This window comes from Podarcis bocagei (genome assembly GCF_964188305.1).
Source record: "Podarcis bocagei genome assembly, chromosome: 14".
Classification (NCBI taxonomy): Eukaryota; Metazoa; Chordata; class Lepidosauria; order Squamata; family Lacertidae; genus Podarcis; species Podarcis bocagei.
The window spans coordinates 49,768,205-49,792,028 of record NC_138139.1 but is presented as its reverse complement, the minus strand read 5'-3'; the positions used below and the strand labels follow the sequence as shown (position 1 = coordinate 49,792,028).

Below are 23,824 nucleotides of genomic sequence, written 5' to 3'. Positions count from 1 at the left end.
AGGGATAAGTCCCGCCTCCGGAGACAGCCTATTGGACAAAGCCTTCTCAAAAAAAATTAATAAACCTTGCGGCCTATTGGATAACCTTCGCCGAAGGCTCGGATCGAGTAGCCAATCCTGGTGGGGGAATGGCTGTTTATGCGCCCTGTCATTGGTTGGGCGAGTTGGTTCGGGTTGGTTCCTTCTCTCTCGCGCCCCCACACACAAACACGAGAACGTGAGTCGAGGTTGCTTGCCGCTGTCGCCGGCCGACCTGCGTCACACGTGACGACGGAAGCCCGGTGGGCCGGCGCGGGAAGCGCGACCTGCCCCTAGCAACGGCCATGCATCCTTAGCAACGGGGCCTAATCCGAGCTTTTAACCTTCGGGGAGGCTAGAGGAAGGCGGCTGTGGGTTCAGTGTGAGCTGGTCAAGTGACGCGCTGGTAACCTGCTGAGCAATCCGGGGCTGGGTGGGGTTTCGGTGCCTCTGGAAGTGGGAGCGGGCATGGGATGTTCTGGGATAGGATGTGTAGATATGACACGTGTTGCCGTTGTTTGCTGTCCTACACCTTTCATATTTGTATGACAGGCAGAAGTTCTGTCGGTGTAGCTGCAAGAATGGCAGGTCGAAGTTCCACTTTGGATTCAACCTCTGTGTGAGCCAAGCCAGCATCTTGCTTCCAACAGCGCCCAGCTTGGGGGGGGGGGGGAGCAGAGCCATTCCAGCTCCAGACTGACAGGTGGGAGGGTGTCTGAAGTGGACCCCCTCCCTTAGTAGGTCCTCAGTAGGGCAGGACTGTGGCAGCGCGTCTGCCTTGCAAGCAGAAGGGCCCACATTGAGTCCCCGATGGCATCTCCAGGTAGCCTTTCCGCCTTTGTTCCGGCAAAATATGGGTTGGGGCGATTTTATTTTATTTCAATCTGATGCTGATGTGACTTCAAAGCAATCTATTACGCTCTATTGCAGCCTCACAGGATGGCCCCTCTGGAATTTGTCACAAGCACATGCAGATACACATGAATTTGTAGATCTCTCTGTGCTTGCCCCCCCCCCCAGAGCTCAAATACTTGACCTGTCTCACACCCTTTCAAACACATGCATTTGGAGAGGATCCCTAACTTGGCAGAGATAAAGGGAGAAGTCCTGAAATATAGGGCAAAGAACGGTATCAATACAGGACGTAGCATTTTACATTGAAATACGGGACAATCCTATATTATACAGGACAGGTGGCGACCCCAGCTAGGTAAGGCTGGGAGAGACTCCTGCCTGAAATTCTGAAGAGCCGCTGCCAGTCAGTGTACTGAGCTAGATGGACCTCTCCTCCATGGGAGATTTTAAAGCAGAGTTTGGCTGGCCATCTGCGATAGATTCTTTAGCTGAGATTCCTTCATTGTGGTGGGTTGGACTTGACCTTTGGGGTCCCTTCCAACTCTACAATTCTTTCATTCTATGACTCAGTGCAAGGCAGCCAACTGTGGTCCTCCTCCTCCTCCAAAACTGTGTACAGTTCTGGTTGCCTCAGCTCAACAAGGATATTGTTGAGCCCTAGGAAAGGTTCACAAAAGGCCCACCAAAATGATCAAGGGGATGGAGAAACTCCCTAATGAGGAAAGGTTGCAGTCCTTGGGACTTCTTAGTTCAGAGAAAAGGTGAGTAAGACAGTAGTTTATTATGCATGGCATGGAGAAAGCAGATGGAAGAAAGTTTTTCTGCCTCTCTCATGACCCTAGAACTCATGGATATCCAATGAAGCTCAATGTTGGAAGATTCAGGACAGGAATGAGAAAGTGCTTCTTCATGCAGTGCATGGTTAATCTATGGAATTCGCTTCCGCTGGAGGCAGTGAAGGCCAGCAACCTGATGGCTTTAAAGGACAAATTCACGAAGGAGAAGGCTATCAATGGTTACAAGCCACAATGGCTATTCTCTGCCTCCACGGTTGGAGGCAATAATGTATTTGAATAGCAGTTGCTTGGGACAACAGGACAAGAGAATGCTATTGTGCTCAATTCTTTCTCCTGGTTTCCCACAGGCATCAGATTGGCCACTGTGAGAACAGGATGTTGGACTAGATGGGCCATTGGCCTGATCCAGCAAGCTCTTCCTAGGTTCTTGCTGCTGCCACCACTGCTCGTTAACTTGCTGTCACCCTTTGGGCTCAACCCGCACCACCACCCAAAGCGAAAGAGCAAAGTGTGCAGAGGCTGCTAGTCGCCCTTGCTCTTGTCACCATTCATACACTTTGAAAGGGAATCAGCATGAACTGCAGAGAGCTGGAGTAGCAAAAATAGGGTTAGCTCTCCCACTGAATTGGCACTAGGATGCCAACTCCTGACAGAAGCTGTGAAGTTCAGAGGGCGGGCCTGGAAGCAATAGCCTTCCTTCATTGCTTGTCCACAGTGCCTTATTTTTAGTGGTAGAGTGCTGCTGAATATGGAGGTTCTGTTCACTTGCCATTACTGACAGCCATGTCTTCCATGATTTATCCCTTTTTTCACACAAAGCTGCCTGTACTATCTCCATATATAAGAAGAATGAGGCGCCAGCTGGGGATATGCGTAGAAGAGTGGATAGTTCGGTAGACTGTATGTTGGCGTGGTAGGTGGGCATTATGCGGACGGTATGGACAGCTCCCAGAAGCTCCTACTATGTGAATGAGGCATTATGTGTCATTCTGTTTCAGTGTCTGCGACAGGCCAGGGCAATCCATTTGAGTTCTAATCTTGCGGGGCACGTCTTCTGCTCAAGATGAGTCGACTGTATGATAGCATAGAGCCCAATGTAATCGATGACGAGATGCTGCAGAAGGCCGTCGAGGAGCAAGGACCTCAAGAAGAAGCAGGCCTCCTGGCCAAAAAAGAGGGCATCAATTTCAAAGATGTCTTGGCGCTGCAGCTTGATTTTAGAAGTAAGGATCAGAATACAAAACAGGGACTTAAAAAGAAAAGAAAAGATCAAGGCTCTTTTACTACAAAGTCCTTGCAACATGGAGATTTGCCATGTGGACAGTCAGTGGTTGAACATCCGCTTTTAGGCAGGATTGTGAAGATACTTGAACTAATCTCTGCTCCTCCAGCTTCATCACCCTCTGCCATCTACAGTGGTGCCCCGCAAGACGAAATTAATTCGTTCCGCAATTTTTGTCGTCTAGCGAATTTTTCGTCTTGCGAATCACGAAATCCCATAGGAATGCATTGAAAATCAATTAATGCGTTCCTATGGTCAAAAAAAGTCGAAACAAAGCCAAATTTGGTACAACAACAGTTTATTAACTGCTCTTTAAAGTCACACATACTGTAAAGAGCAGTTCAAAAATTGAAGGGAAAATAAATTAACTTTATAAACAAAACATGTCTTTGTTTTTAGACAAAGGAAACAAAGCCGCGAGACGTTTTCGTCTTGCGAAGCAAGCCCATAGGGAAATTTCGTCTTGCGAGGCAAATCGAAAACGGAAAAACCTTTCGTCTAGTGAGTTTTTTGTCTTGCGAGGCATTCGTCTTGCGAGGTACCACTGTATTAGTCTCCTGCTCTCCCATAGCTCTCCCTTTTCTCTGCTCCTCCCACTTATGCCAAGGGATGGACAAATCCATGAATTCCAGTGTCTCAGATTTCCTATCTTAAGTTTAGGTTGCCCCATTTCCACATCAGATAGTATGGTGCAGAGCTTTTTTAAAATAAAGTCTGCACAAAACATTGTTGCTGTGTGCATTTCTCCTCATATATAATGCATTTTTGGTGCACAGTTTTCCCTAATGTAATGCATTTTTGTGGGCACTCTTTCCTAATTTACACTTTTTTGGTATGCCTTTTTGGGTTGAGACCCGCATTGCAAAACTGGGAGAAGTGCAAGTTTCATAGGGTAGGCAGATTTCGGTCCACATATTGGTTTGGGAAGTGTGAATTAAGTAGGTTAGCTTTAAAAGGAAAGCTGAATAAATTTCTTCCCTATCTCTACATATGGTGGGAACTGCCACCCAGAACACCTGCATGATTCTACTTCTCCCTTCCTGTGGCTTCAGATATCCTGAAGATTGACAACCTCTGGCAGTTCAAGAACCTGACAAAATTGCAGTTGGACAACAACATCATTGAGAAGATTGAGGCACTGGATACTCTGGTTCATCTGGTCTGGCTGGGTAAGATGGTTGCATTCAGGGTCACAACAAATGCTGTGAATTTTTTGTGTAGGAATTAAGAGCAGCCTTCACTTCATTCCAGCTGGTGGCTGCACCCTGGTGTATTTTGGAAGTGATTTCCATGTTGGAATTGTATAATGTGTCAAGCAGCCCCCAATATGCTATTCCAGACAAGGTCCTGAAGCTTCCTTGGCTAGCTTTCCCCTCCCAAGTTGACATTAGTTGGGTTTGACCGCAAATTCTATTTGAGTGTTGATCAGGAATTTTGCCTGTGCAGGATAGAGACTGGTGCCATAGGGTGGCATTCAACTAAGGTTTACTCAGAATAGACCCACTGAAATTAATGAACGCCAATTAATTTTAATAGGTCCACACTGAGTAAAGCCTAGTTGAATAGAACCTGTAAACTCTGAAGATAATACCGTATTTTTCGCCCTATAGGACGCACCTTTCCCCCTCCAAAAATGAAGGGGAAATGTGTGTGCGTCCTATGGGGTGAATGCAGGCTTTCGCTGAAGCCTAGAGAGTGAGAGGGGTCGGTGCGCACCGACCCCTCTCGCTCTCCAGGCTTCAGGAAGCTATCCGCAAGCCGTGGGAGAGCTGCGCGAAGTCGTGCAGCTCTCTGGAAACTGAGAAGTCGCGCAGCCCTCCCACGGCTTGCAGAGAGCTGCGCGAAGCCCGAAGCCTGGGGGGCGCTGAGCTCAAAAAACTAGGTACACCCTATGGGCCGGTGCGCCCTATGGGCCGAAAAATACGGTAATTCCATACCAGCCATCAAATGGCAGCTAGAATGAAGATGGCATTTGAGACTGCCTGATGAGAGACGGTTTTTGTTCCCAGCCAAACTGACCTCCACTTTGTTTCCACTCCAGCCCCTTGAAAAGACAGAATGACCTCATCAATTTGCCTTTTGTTAGAAGAAGGCCGAACAACATTCTCTTCAGAGTCTTCCCTCTTTCTCATATTTGCTAGATATATGATTTCCTGTTGGGGGGAAAACAGAACCAGGATAGAAAATAATGTTTTTTTCTGAAACCTATATGCATTTGAAACATTCTAGTTCAGTGTTTCCCAACCACTGTTCCGCGGCACACTAGTGTGCCGCGAGATGTTGCCTGGTGTGCCGCGAGATGTTGCCTGGAGGGAGGCGGGTGAGTCGGGCGGCGAGAGGCGGGGCGGCGGCGGCGAGGAGAGGCCGCCCAGCGCGGGGCTCTCGCCGTCTGCCTGCCTGGCTGCCTGCAAGCTCGGCGGGCAGCGCCTCCGTCCGCAGCGCCCGCCTCGCGGCTCTCATTCCCTGCCCCTGCCAAAGCTCACCCAGCCAAGCCGCGCTCTCCTTCCTGCCTCGCTTTGCTGCCTCCTCCCCCCCCCACCCCCAAAGCTTGGAGGTTCCCCGGCAAGGGGGAGGGAAAAAAATTGAAACTTACACTTTCGTGCGTCCCTCCCGGCGTGACGCTGTGCGCTGACGTCACGGGGCTGTAATGGTGGTGTGCCTCGAGATTTTTTTCATCAAACAAGTGTGCCTTTGCCCAAAAAAGGTTGGGAAACACTGTGTTAGAACAGTAGTTCTCAAAATGTAGGGCAGCTCCCCTTGGAGAAGAGGCACATAGGATACTTAAAAGGGGACAAGAAGTTCCAGGGAGGGCTAAGTCACCTCCTACCTATTGATTCCAACAGAGAGAAAAACTGATTCTGTGAATAGGAAAGAGTTCCCTAAGAGGATTTGAATGGTTTCCTTCTCAGAGCTCTTGCCTCCCACATTCTTTTTCTGCTCCTCCAGATTTGTCCTTCAACAATATTGAAGTCATTGAAGGCTTAGATGCGCTCGTTAAATTGCAAGATCTTAGTCTGTACAACAACAGGATTTCTAAGATCGAGAATCTGGACACGCTCCTAGAACTTCAAGTCTTCTCTATAGGAAATAATAACATACAAACTCTGGAAAATGTAAGAGTTTAATTAATAAAGCCGTATAAAGTCTCTAGTGGCAATCCTGTGTACTCTCGCTCGGTAGTTACTCTCTTCTGAACTCAGTGGTACTTACTTCTAAGTAGACATATGGAGGCTGAAGCTGCTACTTTTCTTTGTCCTCCAACACCTCTCTGGCAGAGGTGGTCACTTCCATTTCATGGCCGAGGATCTGAAGCTTAGAGAGTGACATGCCCATGGCCATCTAGTGAGTCGCTGTTGGAGCAGGATTTTTTATATTTTTTTCTTCATCTACTGTAAATCTCCTGTTGTAATCACTAGAAATAATAATAATAATAATAATAATAATAATAATAATAATAATAATAATAATAATAATAATAATAATAATTTATTATTTATACCCCGCCCATCTGGCTGGGCCTCCCCAGCCACTCTGGGCGGCTTCCATAGAAACCAAAAATACAGTAAAATATCACACGTTAAAAACTTCCCTGAACAGGGCTGCCTTAAGATGTCTTCTGAATGTCAGGTAGTTGTTTATCGCTTTGACATCTGCTGGAAGGGCGTTCCACAGGGCGGGCGCCACTACCGAGAAGGCGCTCTGCCTGGTTCCCTGTTGAAAACATCTGTGCTCAGTGTACAATCAGAGCGAACTCATTCACCCAGTGTCAGTATTTATGTTGCCAAAACAGCACCATCTACACCCAAGAAGAAGGAATGAGCAAGCACTGAAGGAACCCCTCTAGAGCTTTGCAGCAGGACAAAAAAGGGTGGTTAGAAAGATAAACTCTGAAGGGGGTGGATGTGTGCAAAACAGCTCAGTAAAGACTGATTGTGCTAATTGGCCACAGAATGCTTACTGGTGATGAAGATGGATAGAAAACAGGGTGGTTATGGAATAGAGTATCCAGAAAAAGGCCATGGCTGGCATGAATTCTGTGCTGCAGCCACATTGATATATAGTGTTTTACAGTATTCAACATCACTGTCAGTAGGCTAGCATTTTATCCCCTTGTTGCAGACTGAAAAAAGGCTGGGTATCAGTATTTTAAATGAATATAACTCTCCTGTGTGGACTGAAATCATGCCCCTAGGGCACACCCAATGCTTGTTTGTAGCTGCATATTTACAAGGAGAGCAAAATCAGCCAAGGGGGTGTTCAGTCTGTCTTCAAAGCTCTTGCCTTGACATTTAGCAGTCCTCCATTGAAACTACTAGCCTAACAAATTAAATTCCAGTAGCTTCACTAGGCCCAAATAACATCTGGTGCCAGTAGTAGTCACGGTTTATCCGAAACAGCACTGTCCACCTCCCTATTGCCTTCTTAGGTACCCTGTTCTAATCATAACACAGTGCAGTAAAGAGGAAGAAGTAATTAAAGGATGCAACAAAGGAGAAGGGGCAAACAGGACTTGTAGGCAACTGTCTGCCAGTAAACAGGGACCGGAGGGGCTGAGAATGGGCTTTGAGAGGCTAAAATTTGTGAACGGTGAACCAAGTCTCCTTCCTTTTTCTTCTTTAAAAGTATCCCACTGTTTTTATTCATATCACACAATGCATGGTGCCTTCACAGTTACATAAGCAACGTAAAACACAGACAAATCTTCCCTACTACCCACCTCATAACTTCTTATTGTTATTATTATTTATTAAATTTCTACGCCATCCTTCATCCGAAGATCATATGGCAGTTAAGAATCTAAAAACACAAACCGCAATAACAAACAAACACAAAAGCCCCTACACACAGCTTAAGAGGCCATAGATTGTTAGCCAAAGGCCTGGGAGAAGAGGAATGATTTTGCCTGGCACCTAAAGACATGTTACGAAGGTGCCAGGCAAACCTCCCTGGAGGGAGCATTCCACAAGCGGGGAGCCACCACGGAAAAGGCCCGCTCTTGTGTTGCAGCCCTAAGGACTTCTCATGGACAGAGAACAGCCTCAAATGGTGACTGCAGGGGAAACAACAGAGAAGAAAGTGGGGGCGGGGGGGAAAGGGTGAGAAAATTTCTCTCGACATCCAGAACATGGGAAGCCTCCCTGAAATTTTTTAATTCAGATTGTATAATTGGTTTTATTATTTGTGTTTTAATGTGGCAAGATTCAATCCAATTTGTTACTAATTTGAATGTCTTTAATTGAAAATGAATTATTATTATTATTATTTACAAAAAAGATGATGACTGCAGGGTCCAGGTAGGCTCATATGGTGAGAGGTTATCTAAAATAGAAATTACAGCAGTAGATAGGGAGAGGGAAAGAAAGTCAAGAGCAGAGAGACATCAGTGTCGGCAGATGTTGTTACACATACTTATCACTTGGTTACAGTTGGAAATGAGGATTTTATTGATAGATGGATTTCATTTATATCCCACTTTTTTTCCTCCAAGGAGCTCAAAGTGGCACACATGGTTCTCCCCATCCTCGTTTTATCCTCCACAACATCCCTGTGAGGTAGGTTAGGCTGAGAGGCAGTGCCTGGCCTAACAGAGTCACCCAGTGAGTTTCATGGCTGAAGGGGGATTTGAACCCTGGCCTGCTGGGTCTGACACTCTAACCACAACACCACACTGCCTCTCCAAGGGGTTGAAGGAGTTGACCTTAACCCCCAGTGAACACCTGTGGTGGTGATCTTTCTCCCCATCCCCTGGTGAAGCTTGTGTGTAGGTGGGGGGAAGGGTGTACATGGAGGCTGTTTCATGCTCAACAGGAGAAGGGGAAATGGGGGAAATTGTTTTCCATATTAAATCTTACCTCTTAGTGAATTCCACTGCTGTGGTATCCCTTTAACTTCTGAGTAGACACACATAGGATTTCACTGTAAGACAGTAAAAATGCATTTTCCTGTGGATTGTAGTTTTAGACTAGTAAACTGCCTGAGGATGCCCTTCCCAGAACCTGGATAGATGTGATGCTTGCAGCAGATGAAACTTTGGTTGTTTTAGCTTCCCTTGATATCCATGAGGTTTAGAAACTTGCGGGGGGGGGGGTTCCCTCACAACCTATGGCATAACTGCAAAGATCCTTGCTTTTAATGGTTCCGTCTGTTGAGATGGATCTGCTTTCAGAAAGAAACCAGTACTCAGGTTTTTTTGGTCCAGAAGTTACAATGTGTGCTGTGTGCATCAGCGTGTAATAATTTATTTTTGCTGGGTTCATTTGTGTTTTGAACCAGGGGGCCACCAACCACAAGAGAGACCTCAGCAGGATCTCGTTCTCATTCAGTAAAAAGTCTAAGAGTCTGCGAGTGTTTAATGACTCCAAGTTTGACATTTTTTCAACAAAGAACACCCCCTTTCCTCTTGTTCATCTTTTGTGAAAATCTCAATTTCCCCCATAAATATTTTGTCCTCATGGCTCTCTTTATTTCTCTGTCACCTTGCCACAGGTGATCTATCTCAGGAAGTTCCAAAACCTGCGCACGTTGAACCTCACCGGGAACCCAGTGTGCGAAAATGAAGTATATTCCGCATTCATCGCCGCTTATCTCCCCGACCTTGTGTACCTGGATTTTAGACTGGTAGATGACAACTCGGTAAGGATGGAAAAGTTCAGCCCCTTATCTCTTGCTGTTTTAGCTTTCCTATCTACCCCAAGTGCCAGAAAGCCGGTGAGGCTGCCTCCTCACTCCTCTCCACACAGGTGCCTGCCTTGAGATTTGACAGCCCTTATTCTAAACAGTAGGGACCCGGGTGGCACTGTGGGTTAAACCACAGAGCCTAGGGCTTGCCGATCAGAAGGTCGGCAGTTCGAATCCCCGCCACGGGGTGAGTTCCCGTTGCTCGGTCCCTGCTCCTGCCAACCTAGCAGTTCGAAAGCACGTCAAAGCGCAAGTGGATAAATAGGTACCGCTCCGGCGGGAAGGTAAACGGTGTTTCTGTGTGCTGCTCTGGTTCGCCAGAAGCGGCTTAGTCATGTATGCCAGCTCCCTTGGCCAATAAAGCGAGATGAGCGCCGCAACCCCAGAGTCGGTCACAACTGGACCCTTTACCTTTTTATTCTAAGCAATGCAGTAGGTAGGGGGATGCGGCAGATGCGGGCTGTCCCGGGTGTCATCCCTGAGGGGGGTGACAAAAGGGCAAAAATATGAGTTTTTAAAATAAAAAACATAAAAATTGGGCTCATGGAACTTTTTTGGGCTCACAACAAATGCAACAAAATGCGGCTGGCATTGGGCGTCACACAGTGGGGGCTGGCACTTACAGCGGGGCCTGCAGTGTGCCCGAGCCATGTGTCTCTCCTGGGAGTGATGGGGTTGCCTGGGCCCCTGCAGGCTCCGCGCTGCCTAAATCGGCAGCGTGGGGCTTGCGTCTGCCCACTGCCTCTCCCTCAGCCATCCTACAGCTGAGGGGGAGACAGCGGAGAGGCTTTGCACCCTGAACTGGCTCGCCCCCAGGTGCAGGGTGTGTGCGCTGCCCTGGGCACCCGAGTGGCTAGCTACGCCATTGAGTCTTTTTTTATAAAAAAAAATTATTATAAATTTCAACACAGTAATTTTAAGAAAATACATCATCCACATTTTTCCTCCTCCATTTTCCTCCTCCCCCCCTAGACAGAAAACCCACCCTCCCACCACCACCCCAGACTTCCCTCAGCTCCTTTCTCTGGTTTCTCAACATATCTTTCTATCTGCATGTTATAAAATTGTAAAGATCCTCAAATTATCTATGTATTATAATAAAGAGTTTGTGAATGTTTATTCAAAAGCTGCCAAAGAGTCCAGTTCATTTTGTTGCCTCTTCAAATATTTCGTAAAAGGATCCCATTCATCTTTAAAGTCACAGTTATCCTTATCACGTAGCTTGTGTGTCAGTTATGCCAATTCTGCATAGTCCATCAGTTGCTACGCCATTGATTCTAAGCTGCCTGTCCCCGTTTTCTTTTCCCAGCGAGAGATGGCCCTGATAAAATACCAGTATGCCATCGAGGAGATGAGACATGGGGAAACTCTGGCCATGGCCAAGCAGCAGGTTCTGGATGCCCAACAGAAACAGGTGGAATATCACAAGGTATGTTCTTTTTGGGCCGTCTGTAGAATCATAGAGTTGTAGCCCAACCCCCTGCAATGCAGGAATGTAGATTGCAGGGATGTTGAGAGAACCCAACAGATACTGGATTCCCTTTCAGCCTCCTGAATAGGCGTTGGTCTCTGAACACTGATATATGAAATAAGAACCAGTAAGAAAACAGTTGTGGATTCAACAGACACAAAGTGGAAAGCTAAACCAAACAGTTCGTACAAAACAGTTCATACACGAGAACAGGTCTTCTCTGCAGTGGCTCCCCATCTGTGGAATGCTTTCCCCAGGGAAGTTCGCCTGGCGCCTTCATTATACACCTTTAGGCGCCAGGCAAAAACGTTCCTTTTTAACCAGGCCTTGGGTTGACCTGATTGACATCCTATACCCTTTTAAAATGTGGCTCTTTTTTGGAGGGTGCGTGTGTTATTGGGTTGTTTTTATTTTGATTTTCTATATTGTGATCTTTTCTGTGAACTGCCCTGAGACCTCCAGGTATATAAATTCAATTAATTAATTAATGGCTTGAAAGAGGTTGTCTCCGGAGAGCTAACCAAAGTGAGGAAAAGGTTCTGTAATTTTGGCGCCATTTTCAATAGGGCTCAGCTCCTTGCTGTTAATATTATCAGTTTCTACCTTGTTGACAAGACTTCAGTTGGCAAGAGGGAATCATGGGGAGATTTATAGATGCCTGGATGTCTTGACCCCCACTTGGGCAGGTGTTTAGCTGAGAACAGGAACCTCCTAGAAGGGAGATGGAAGAGACTGAGTGTGCGGTTCAAGGCCTGGAGACTCCTTTTAAGGAAAGAGGCAGGGGCTGAGGTGGCAGGGGCTGGGGCAGAGAGCGATCTAAAAGGCCTCATTTGAACTCCACACCCGTTTGAACTTCTCTTCTGTTCATTTGAAGCTCTCCAACCTCTGGTTTTACCTATGTATGTATGTTTGTCTCATATTGCCTCTCACTTTTCCTCCAGGGAGCTCAAGGTGGCATACCTAGTTCTCCCTCCACCCCCCAATTTTTAACCCACAGCAGCCTTGTGAAGTAGGTTAGGCTGAGAGGCAGCAACTGGCCCAAAGTCACCCAGTGAGCTTCATGGCCGAGTCAGGATTTGAACCCTAGTCTCCCAGCTGCTAGGCCAACACTCTAACCACTATACCACATTGGCCCTATTGTCCTCAAATGACCAGCTCTCAAAGTCAATATGGTCTGCTGAGGGTTGATGAACTGTGAAAGAATACATTGTTTATTTTGTTATTTTTGGAAAACAGGTGGTTCTTTTCTTAAATATTCCACAATATGCATTTCTTCGTTGTGTTAACTGGTCTGCTATTTATTTTAAGGGACCCCGGCCCTTTTATTTTTCTTCTTAGCATCTCACAGAACCATCTGAATTTAAGGCATAAGATTCTCCCCATTTCCTTTGGGCAACTATCTTCTTCTGATTCCCTGTCATTGACTGGTTGGATGCAGAAGAATGGTGGGAGGAACCAGCTGGGGAACCCCCAAGGGAAGAAGACCCAGAGTCCAGGGAGTGGTCAAAGGTAGAAGACAGGGCGTAGGAGGTGTCAGAAGCTGAAGAGGTAACAGAGCTTAGTGAGCAGGGAGAGTCTGTGACAGAGAGAAGCCCAGAATCAGAGGCAGAAGCTGAAGCAGGAGAGGAGAGAGACCAAGAGGCAGAGATGAGTCAGGCTGGGGAAGAGTCACGGGTGTCGTCTCCCTCTTCTGCTGTGACAAGCTCCCCTCCCAGAACCAGAAGAGGCATGAAAAGGGTGGAGGAGAGGTTGCCTTCATGCATGTGCAGCCTCCAATTGCTGTGGGAAAGCCCTGGAGAGAAGGGAACCTAGACGCTTGTGGGGAGACAGGGACCTTTAATCGTGGCAACCACTTCATGGGGGCAAGATCTGAGTTGCTGCGCTCATTAGGCCGGACACGCCTGTGCTAATGAAGAGTTAACTCCTGCTTGCTTGGTGCGATTGACTGCCAGCTCACTCCTGTTATTTCTCTCCTGCCTCCTTGCTTCTCTCTCCAGCGCGCTTACGTGGAGTATCTGAACGGAAGCTTCCTCTTTGACAGCATGTTTGCAGACGATCCCGAAGCAGGCAAACTGCTCTACCTGCCTGGAGTGCCAGAGCTACTGGAGATATATCCTTTTTAAAAAAAAAAACACCACACAACTTTTTTTAAAAAAATATTTAACAGTTTTTATACACACATCATACAGTATTCATCGCCCATCTCTTTTCCTAAGACTTCCTAATTCATCTCTCTGTGGCATTCTAGGGGAATCTTGATCTGCTGCATATCCTGATATTTCTCCCATTATCATTTCAAGTCTTCCTTTTTTTATGTTACCTGCTGCTCATATGTTAACCCCTACTTGTAGGTTAAATTGTATATCGTACCCTCTAAGATAATCTCCCAAATACCTCCACTCTTCTCTTATCTTTAACTAATCCTTATTCTTTAGTTTCACGATCATGGCTACTAATTCTATGTATTCTATCAATTTGTTCTACCAAATTTCCTTAGTGAGTATCTCTTCTTCCGCATATACTATCCTAGCTGAAGCGGCTGCATACAGAAAGATATTGGGTGCCTTTTTTGGAATGGCATCACCTATTATCCCTAATAGAAAGGCCTCTGGTCTTTTGGGAAATGTGAGTTTTATACCATATTTTTCGCTCTATAAGATGCACCAGACCACAAGACGCACCTAGTTTTTGGAGGAGGAAAACAAGAAAAAAAATATTCTGAATCTCAGAAGCCAGAACAGCAAGAGGGATCGCTGTGCAGTGAAAGCAGCGATCCCTCTTGCTGTTCTGGCTTCTGTGATAGCTGTGCAGCCTGCATTCGCTCCATAAGACGCACACACATTTCCCCTTACTTTTTAGGAGGGAAAAAGTGAGTCTTATAGAGCAAAAAATACGGTAATCTTTTTTTAATTCTGTGCGGAACATTTCCCAATACTCTCTAATGTATTTACACGACTTCCACATATGAATCAGGGTTCCCTCCACCTCGTGGCATTTCCAGCATAAATTAGACCCTTTTAAATACATTTTCACTAATGTGCTAGGTGTCAAGTACATGATCTTTTGTAGGTTTTCCTTAATAACATAACAGGCAGAGAAATTCATGGTTTCAGCCCATAATTTTTCCCATACAGACAATTCTATGTTGTAACTGATATCTATGGCCCATTTTGTCATTGTCACCTTTGCCATCTCATCTTTGGTCTGCCACGCCAGTAACAAGTTTTATAAATTTTTGAGATACATCCTTTCTGCTTTGGGACAGAACTGGTGATAAACCTTGAGAATGGGATGTTCTCTGGAGCGGGGTTTCTTGTTTGTTATGAGGGCTACTGTGAGTCATAGTGATCTCCAACAACAGGAGGCAACAGCCCAAACAAGGCAGCGGAAGCAGACACAAGCCTTTTTCCTTTCCTTTTCAAACACAACTCAGTTCTCTCCTTGACTCCAGCTTCACATACAAGACTAAATTTGTGGCCATTTGCGAGAACCTGTTTGAGTACGGCCTGAAGCAATACGAGAAGCGAGAGGCTGAGGTCGCCCTCTTCTATGAGTGCCTCAACGAAGCCCTGGAAGAGAACCACCAGCAGTGTTCCAAAATCCTGCGGGACTTTGAAGAGAAGAATCACGGGGTACACAAGGGACCTCGGGTCAGGGATGGGGAACGCAGTTGGACTCGCAACTTCCATCAGCCCCAGTGAGCATAAGGCGTATGATGGGAGTTGGAGTCCCACAACCTCCGGAGGACCATAGGTTTGCCACTTGTAAGTGATTAGAAAACCGAGCCATCTTTGATTAAAACCGGGATCGCTCCACCGCAGCCATTTAGTTCTGATTTTTTACAGGTCAATACTGTAAAGGTAAAGGTACACTGACCGTTAGGTCCAGTCACGGACGACTCTGGGGTTGCGCGCTCATCTTGCTCTATAGGCCGAGGGAGCCAGCATTTGTCCCCAGACAGCTTCCAGATCATGTGGCCAGCATGAATAAGCCGCTTCTGGCAGTGCATGGAAACGCTGTTTATCTTCCCGCCGGAGTGGTACCTATTTATCTACTTGCACTGTGATGTGCTTTCGAACTGCTAGGTGAGCAGGAGCTGGGACTGAACAACGGGAGCTCACCTCGTCGCGGGGATTCGAACTGCCGACCTTCCGATTGGCAAGCCCGAGGCTCTGTGGTTTAGACCACAGCGCCACCCGCATCCCTGGTCAATACTGTAGCAAGGGCTTAAACCTCTCAGGCAGGCAAAGCGACCAGGGAGTCAGCCCCACAGTCTGATGAGGAAGCTACATCCTCGAGATGGGATGTTACTTCTTAATCCTTCTCGCTATGCTTGACCTACCTCGCAGGATTGTTGTGAGGACTTAATGGGGGGGGGAGTCATGTATACCATCCTGAACTTCTGGGGGACAGTGGGGAGACAGGATAGAATGTCATTAGTAACTGTTCCCCGTGACTGTGAAAAGGATCACATCCTGAAAGTACCATCAGGTGCTGACTTAAACCAAGGCAACAAACTGTTTAAATTGATGTATTTTGTTTTCAATTGACTTGTACCTAATCCTAAACACTTTTAGCTAGATTTAAGCCAGTCAAAGCACACTATACCCCAGGGGTCACATTCCCCGCACACATAAGTGAAATATACGCCAAGTGGGAGCCTGCAGAGGCCTTGTGGCTTGTGCAGAAACCCTTCCCAGGACCATGACCACATTGAGGAACTCTTTATAAGCTTCAGAAGGAACGTCTGGCTTTCATAGAATACAGTTTGAAAATCCCTGTGGGAACTTATGTCAGGAGCTCGGCCTACACTCGAGTAGGACCCTGGCAGAGACACATGCCCGACTGGCATGTTCTCTCCCTCCTGGTCGATCGTTGGGGAGCTTCAAAAGCTTTCTTCAGCCCAAACATCACAGTGACCAATGCCAACAGACATTGGCACACTTAGGGATCCGCAGAGTCTTTGCAGCTTGCGTCACAGACCTCAGCAACTCAGCATTTTGGCTAATCTACTTTATTTACATATAAATACACACGGAGCACTGCAACATGGCTCCCTCTCTCTCTAGCATCAGACAGCAAAGAGAAAAAGAACAAGGACAATAGTCCCACTCAGTGGCGTAGCGTGGGTTGTCAGCACCCGGGGCAAGGCAAGTAATTTGCGCCCCCTAACCCGTGGATTTGCGCCCCCTAACCCTAACCCCCAGATGTTGCGGCCGGTGCGGCCGGCCCCCCCTGCACCCCCCACGCTACGCCACTGGTCCCACTTCACGGAACACAGTAACACAAACATCCTGTCTCCGTCACTTCCTACTTCAAAACATACACCGTTATGTGAAAGACAACAATCCTATGACTGCAATCACGGAGCAGGAATTCTAACAACTTAGTCACTGCTTCACATTCCCATTGTGTGCACCAGAGTATCACCACCACCACCAATAATGAATAAAGTGAATTATTTCTGCCACAGGGCAACAGTTGCTAACCTTCTGTCTCTTGCTGAGCACACAGGTGATAGATATGATTCAGAACCTCAACGACAACCAAGTAATAGAGATCAAACTGGCTGAATACAACTATGAAATCACAAAGCTCTCGGACGTGCTGATGACTGAGGAGATGCTGCTGGTTGATCAGCTGGAGGTATGAACCTGGCAGAGCTGGACGTTCGGGTGCTGGGGACTCCAAGGCTGGATTACTGTACTGCGCTCTGTGTGGGGCTTCCCTGTGCTGGAACAGAAGCTGCAGTTAGCGTGGTTGCTGGCAGGAGTGAGACCTGCAGTGGTTTTGCCCACTTGATCCCAGCCCAAGATCAAGGTGTTGCTGTTAGTGCAAAAAGCCATTAATAGTGTGGGAGCAGTTTACAGTGGTGCCTCGCAAGATGAAAAGAATCCGTTCTGTGATTCTCTTCGTCTAGCGTTTTTTTCGTCTTGCGAAGCAAGCCCATTGACGGATTAGCGCTATTAGCGGCTTTTAGCGGCTTATCAGCTTATCGGATCAGCTGATAAGCGGCTTAGCAGCTTAGAAAAAGGGGGGGGGAGGGAAAAAAACCCGCAGGAACTCGCAAGACATTTTCGTCTTGCGAAGCAAGCCCATAGGAGATTTGTTTTGCGAAGCACCTCCAAAACGGAAAACTCTTTCGTCTAGCGAGTTTTCCGTCTTGCGAGGCATTCGTCTTGCGGGTCACCACTGTACTTACAGGATCACTTTCCCCCATATGTGCCTGCTCAACCACTTGGATCTGTGGAATTGGCGCTGTTAAAGGTGTCGTGTAATACCTGTTCCACACTTGTAAGAAATTGATGTTTTGGTGTGATGGCAGCTTTGGAACTTCCTGCTGGTTGACATCAGGCAGGTGCCTTCACCATATTCTTTTTGGAGTCTACTTAAAACATTTTTATTTAGGTGAGCCTGTCTGGACATGTGGAAGTTACATGTGTTTTATGTCTTTTTAGCTAAAGCTGATTTTAACCATCTTTTGAATGTTTTTAAATGCCTGCTGCAACCTGGTTTTTGCTGAGAATCTTAATGCTTCGTTTTCTATTTTTGTAAACCGCTGTGAGTTTTTCTTACATTAAAGCATTATCTATATATATTTGGTTAACTACATTAATAAAAATAAATAAATAAAATAGTCAGCAAAAATGACAGGAAAGTAGATTCTCCTGTGTGTTTCAGTCCCAATTTCTAAAACTTGTGGGAGTCAAACTGTTTTGAGTTAAACTCAGTTTTGCCCTCTAATTTCCCTTTTTCTTTTCTTGCTAAGGAAGTGATAAAGGATTTCGAAAGGAACATCGCTGACCTGGTGTCGAACTTTATAGAAAACGAACAAGGAATATATCCTTTTGCTGTCGCTTGCACAGAGCTGCAAATGGTGGTGGGCGCTTTGCTTCGGATCAACAGAGCTGGCTTGTCCACACTGTATGACATTCAATTGCTTCTCATTACTGTGCGGTAGGGCCAGGATTGATTTCAGTTTTGGAAGCATTTCTCAGGCCCCTAAGAACTGCAGGGCTTTCCTCTCCATTCACTCTTTGTGCCAAGACCTATCTGAAGAGCTGCTGCGGTATAATACTCAATGTAATAGCGGCATTTCCAATAATAATAATAATAATAATAATAATAATAATAATAATTTCATTATTTATACCCCACCCATCTGGCTGGGCTTCCCCAGCCACTCTGGGCGGCTTCCAAAAAAATATTAAAATACTGTAATACATCAAACATCAAAAGCTTCCCTAAACAGGGCTGCCTACAGATGTCTTCTAAAAGTCTGGTAGTTGTTGTTCTCTTTGACATCTGGTGGGAGGGCGTTCCACAGGGCGGGTGCCACTACCAAGAAGGCTCTCTGCCTGGTTCCCTGTAACTTGGCTTCTCGCAGTGAGGGAACCGCCAGAAGGCCCTCGGTGCTGGACCTCAGTGTCCGGGTAGAACGATGGGGGTGGAGACGCTCCTTCAGATATACTGGACCGAGGCCATGTAGTAACCGGGTCCCCAACCATTTGCCCTTCTCTCACCTGCCTTTGCCCTCTGTCCAGAGCAGGTTTCTGAAGCAAGGCTGGCAGGCCCTTTTACTTTTCAGAAACAGGACAAAACAGAACTGGTAAGGCTGCCACCACTCCCTCGTCCCAGGGTTGCCTGAAGCCACAACTCAAGGGAGTCAGCTGTGCTCCTTTGTTACCAGTTAACCCCAAACTACAAGTTGCTTCCACAAACTTGCAGGCAGAAATTCTGTAGTAAAGCGCAACCAAGAAGTTAGGCGTTGGATTTAGCTATTCCCCCGGATAGGCACACACAGTACAAGAGAAAGTTTCTTTCTTAAAAATGTATTTTTAAAACATAAAGAACATGCTAAAAAGCAGGCACATCTTTTGGTAGATTACAAGTAAAGATAAAATAATAACGTTGCAGAGTATAACTAGCTAATACTCACTTCTACACTCTAAGGCAAATATAGTATAGTTCAGAGTCCTTCAGAGATCCGCATTCAGAGGTCTTAGAAGATCTAAAATCATGGGCTACCATTTTTGCTTTCCTGGAGGACAACCCTGAGAAGCAAGGGGGGGTGAGCCCCTACACTTCCACCCCATAAAGTTCTGTTGTCATGGGACCACTCCTGCCAACCAGATGTACAAAAAGCTTGGAAACTGGGGCTGGGGTGTCCAAGCAGCATCCCTGGGGAGTGTGTTTAACTCAAGGACCTTTGTTGGGCCATGAAGGGCTGAGTCCTTGCTGTCACAATGTACACAAACTGAGGCTGGCTGCACATTCCTATGTGCTCTGCATCCAGTGTGCTCCCACCACTGGTTTGGGAATCGGTGCACTCATGACATCAGTCATGATCCATGTCTCTCCTGGACCTACCCTGTCACATCTTACGAATACTGAATGGATCTACACTCATTGTTTTTAACGCTAAAAATGAGTTTTAAAATGGTTCTGATAACCATATAGCCATGTGACGTTCTTCTTAAACGTTAATAATGTGTTATTAAAATGCGATACCAGAGCTGTTGTTGTTTAGTCGTTTAGTCGTGTCCGACTCTTCGTGACCCCCTGGACCAGAGCACGCCAGGCACTCCTGTCTTCTCCATGGAGTTTTCTTGGCAGGGATACTGGAGTGGCGTGCCGGTTCCTGATCCAGGTGGATCACGTTTGGTCAAAACTCTCCACTATGACATGTCCATCTTGGGTGACCCTGCATGGCATACCTCATAGCAGAGCTCTCCCCTTCCAGAAACCGGGTAGACCTTGCAGAAAAGGAAGCAGAGGAGAAACAAATATCTGGACGTTTTAGAACATGTTTAATATCGTTCAAATGACGTTTAAAAAGTGCGTGTAGATCCAGCCACTGTGTTTTGATGCGTTCTTCCCCCCAAGCCAGCTTAGATCCGAATTGAGAGAACTGTTTTTTAAGCAGGCAATGTGTGCACGGCCTTAGTTTCCATCCTCGGCCAGCCTTCCCTGCCTCCTTTTGTTCAAACACTGGACAGTAGGAAAGGGTTGCTGAGAGGCATCCCTGTTCTTTGCTTCTTAACCTTTTCTCCTACGATGGCTCAGTGCCGGGATCTAGAGAACCAGCACCATGAGAAGCTCCTGGAGATATCCGTCAACACACTGGAGAAAATAGTGAAGAGCGAGTTTGATGAGGAGATGCCGGATGACGTTCGTATGGTGAGATCCAACTCCTCCTCTTCCTCCCCTTTCGCCATTAAGACCAGAACAGGCAAAACACTCTTGGCGTGACTCATCAGTAAGAGGTGACCCTTCGTGGGATGGTGGTTTGTCTACAGCCAAAATAAATGGGCCTCCTCTCACCTGGTTTTCTTCCTAGCTTTTCGTGGACAAAGACACAATTGTCAACGCCGTCAACGCCTCTCACGACATTCACCTCCTGAAGATTGACAACCGAGAAGACGAAATTATCACTAAAGCCAATGGCTGGGCTTCCACACTGGTTGAGAAGGTAAGTGAAGAGTCCCATTGCCCCTCTGTAGGAGGCCTTCTCATAGAAGTAAATAACCAGCATTAAGGACATGAGCGCTTTTATCTCATTGTTAACAAGGTAGCTGGTGGCAGTGGCATACTGGGGAGGGGGATCAGGGCAGTTGTCCCGGGTGCAAAATTGTTAGGGGCAAAAAATTTCAACCCCCGGTGCTGCCCGCTTCCATCACTGAGCTCTGTTGAAAATGGCTTCTCTATACAAACCAGGAAGTGACCTCTCCAGACAACAACTCTTTTTTTTTCTTATCCCTGCAGTTGCAATCTTCTGGGTGACGGGGACATTGTTAAGACAATTGAATGTGCATGCATACTCAATCCATTTCCTTCCCTCCCAGCCCCGTGTGGCCCTGGGCACTGGTAACCCATGCTACGCCACTGGTGGTTGGGGTTGGCTGTAGTGGTACAGAGCGGTGGACTTGTAATCTGGTGAACCGGGTTCACTTGCCCGCTCCTCCACATGCAGCTGCTGGGTGACCTTGGGCTAGTCACACTTCTATGAAATCTCTCAGCCCCACTCACCTCACAGAGTGTTTGTTGTGGGGGAGGAAGGGAAAGGAGATGGTTAGCTGCTTTGAGAATCCTTAGGGTAGTGATAAAACGGGATATCAAATCCAAACTCTTCTTCTTCAGTGGTGCAGCTAGGACTGGACCTCAGGGCCTATATCTAGGGTCCTGCAGCTCAGGCCATCCTCCCAAAAAAGGATCACTCAAAGAGTGGCAGGTGATGGGGGCAGTGGCAAACAGGCCTGGCATGGACAAACTGGGCCTTACCAGGGGTTGCCTTAGGGATCATTTCCTTCTTATTACAGAAAATGTTGTAAATCAGTGGCCAGCTGGTCATCCAGGCATGTGCATGGTTTCAGATTCTCATTTTATTATTTAAAAATACTTTACGTTCTGCACCAAAATAGTGCTTTTATTCCCAAATAGTTGTGTTTCACATCAGGGCAGTGGAAGTAAACCCCATTTTATTCCTTTAGGCATGATGAGGCTATGATTTAAGTTTTAAATGCAAAACCACTGGGTTCTTAAATCAGGGTTGAAAACTTTTTAAAAAACACACCACATAGCAGAAATGTAGCAGCAGTTGTAAAGCCTGAAAGGGAGGAGTGGGAAGAGAAATGGTAACAGCTGAAATAATACACTTGGCCATCTAAAGCAAGGGAGTGGGCGGGCAGCGCTGTGCATCCATTAAATTTAGGGCCTAAAAGTACCTAGCTGCACCACTGGTTGGCTACCCACAGGGAGGAACTAAGATAGTGAGGGAAGTCACATCTTAGTGACTTGACTCTTCAGGTTTCAAGCATTTGCCTTGAATGGGCAAGCACTGAAATCCCCTTCGAGGTTCTGCACACAATCTGGTTCACATACAGTAGAATGCTAGGCCATTGTTTATTAAACCTTGCCCAGCAGCTGAACTATAGTTTGTTTACTGCCAACAAACCATGATATAAAAACCCTGGTTTTTGTTGGCTTATGAACGTGGGTTTGTTTTAACCATGGATTGGCATTATGTGCAAACCCAACATCCTTCCTTAACCATGGTTTGTTTTAACATTCCCCCTCAGGCACCCAACAAGCTACAAAGGCACGAGGCAAGCACAGCTGGGGGGGGGGACACAAAAAACCAAAACACTTTGCAGAAACAAGCCATGATTTGTTTGACCGTCCATGGGGCAATCTATGGCTAACTTGTGGTTTGTTAAACAAACCACGGCTTGGCGCTAAGTGTGAACCGGACCAACTGTTTCAATCCCTGCAGGTTCACAAGACTGAAATTCAAAGAAACCGAAGTCGTGTGTTGGAAATTAACCAATACGTTGACCATCTACGCAGTGAGCTGGACAACATGGACATTCTGGAGACGTAGCTGGCTTTTGACACTGAACTGCCCCTGCCCCCCATATGGGGATCTGTGACTTTCTGCTTGGGAAGTGAATCCGCCTGGATGTCTCCTACCTACTGAAACGACACCCTAAAAATATTCCTTCTAAAAAGAGATGCCCTACTGGGAGGAATCCTCTGCCCCTCCAATGTTTGATGATCAAAACGAGTAGACTAAAGTGGACAGTGAGGCATTTAAAAGCAAAAGGAGTTGACTTAAATTAGTGCCTTGTATTTATAAAGCAATTATACAGGAAGTGGGTCAGTTCCATCTTTTGCATTCATTTCAATTACACAGGTAGTTGAACCTACAAAAATTGTAGGCTAATGAACAAATGTAAACCCTGATTAGAGACCCAATTAGCACTGATGTGCTGTCTAAAAATTGGTTGGCTCTGACATTGATTGAACCCTCATTTCATAGAATGAATGGAACCCATAGAGATGGGGCAAGTGACTGGCCAGTGGTGAAAGGCCCAAGGAAGAGGGGAGAGGGTCTACTCAGGGAGAGCAGAACATCTGCACTGCGCAGAGGAGCCTCTCTCTAGGGCAGAACATTTCTTGATACGGTTCTTGGGCTTATGTGGGGGCCTGCGCCAGCCCACTGAGCTTTACTGGCGCTCCATTTGGCGTGAAAGGATGACCTGGAACACACTGACACTCCTTTGGCAGCTGGGCATTTCAGGGGAAAATCAGGATTAGCATGCGTGCTATGAAGCGTGTTCGATGTATTCTTGCATAATGTATACAAAGGGAGAGCCTTCCTGTACTGGAGCTCCAAGCCCATTCCTGAGCAGAATCTCTCTCCATAAGACGCTCAGCTGTTAAATGAAAGTGGGACCAAATCTAGGCTCCTACAAAGGACATTCTCCACCTTCAGAAGGCAGATAACCAACAGACAAAACAGGTAATAAGACCAGGAAACAATGTGAAGGAAGCTGCTTCAAGTGCCTAAAGTTCCTCTCCGTGAACAGAGAAAATGGATATGTCAGGCTACTGGCCGAGACTTCTCCTTGACATGCTTGCTTTCTGTGTGCAAGGAAGTTTGTTTCAAGATGGAGGAGCCCTCAGGAGAATGAGGAAGCTAGGCCAAGGTACCACACATGGCCCCCATATAACAGCTCACATCTTAAAACCAAGTCCAAGGCATTGCCAGAGATGATTTAGTACTCATTAGTTAAGGTTTGTTCCTATTTAAATTTTCCAGCCTTGCACCTGTGCCATGATTGTAAAAGGCAAAGAATCACAATTTTCCTTTCCACACCAACAGAGGAAATAAAGGGTGGCTGCAGCTATTTTCAACCCAGGCCAATTTGTAGGGGTGTGGAG

General features: G+C 46.6%; 1 protein-coding gene across 4 annotated transcripts; it reads left to right on the top strand.

Annotated features, from left to right (window-relative positions):
• Window positions 1–120: 120 nt before the first annotated feature.
• Window positions 121–23,797, top strand: DRC3 (dynein regulatory complex subunit 3). Of its 4 annotated transcripts, none has more exons than XM_081169574.1 (13): window positions 121–424; window positions 2,669–2,893; window positions 4,005–4,121; window positions 5,899–6,065; window positions 9,439–9,585; window positions 10,940–11,059; window positions 13,099–13,214; window positions 14,562–14,733; window positions 16,616–16,747; window positions 17,871–17,941; window positions 20,158–20,281; window positions 20,442–20,573; window positions 22,374–23,797. In XM_081169574.1, exons 2-13 carry the CDS (start codon window positions 2,734–2,736, stop codon window positions 22,479–22,481), a joined length of 1,566 nt encoding a protein of 521 aa, XP_081025700.1. In that variant the 5' UTR covers window positions 121–424; window positions 2,669–2,733; the 3' UTR covers window positions 22,482–23,797. The 4 variants fall into 4 exon arrangements, with proteins under 4 accessions (XP_081025700.1, XP_081025702.1, XP_081025701.1 ...); XM_081169576.1 differs by lacking the exon at window positions 121–424 and adding an exon at window positions 469–637; XM_081169575.1 differs by lacking the exon at window positions 121–424 and adding an exon at window positions 688–841.
• The last annotated feature ends 27 nt before the right edge of the window (window positions 23,798–23,824 follow it).

Bases quoted from the DNA above. Each gene is read 5' to 3' on its own strand.
- DRC3 (XM_081169574.1), top strand. From the start codon at position 2,734: ATGAGTCGACTGTATGATAGCATAGAGCCCAATGTAATCGATGACGAG. The intron at 4,122-5,898 runs GTAAGATGGTTG...CTGCTCCTCCAG, and splicing joins GGTTCATCTGGTCTGGCTGG to ATTTGTCCTTCAACAATATT. The intron at 9,586-10,939 runs GTAAGGATGGAA...TTCTTTTCCCAG, and splicing joins GACTGGTAGATGACAACTCG to CGAGAGATGGCCCTGATAAA.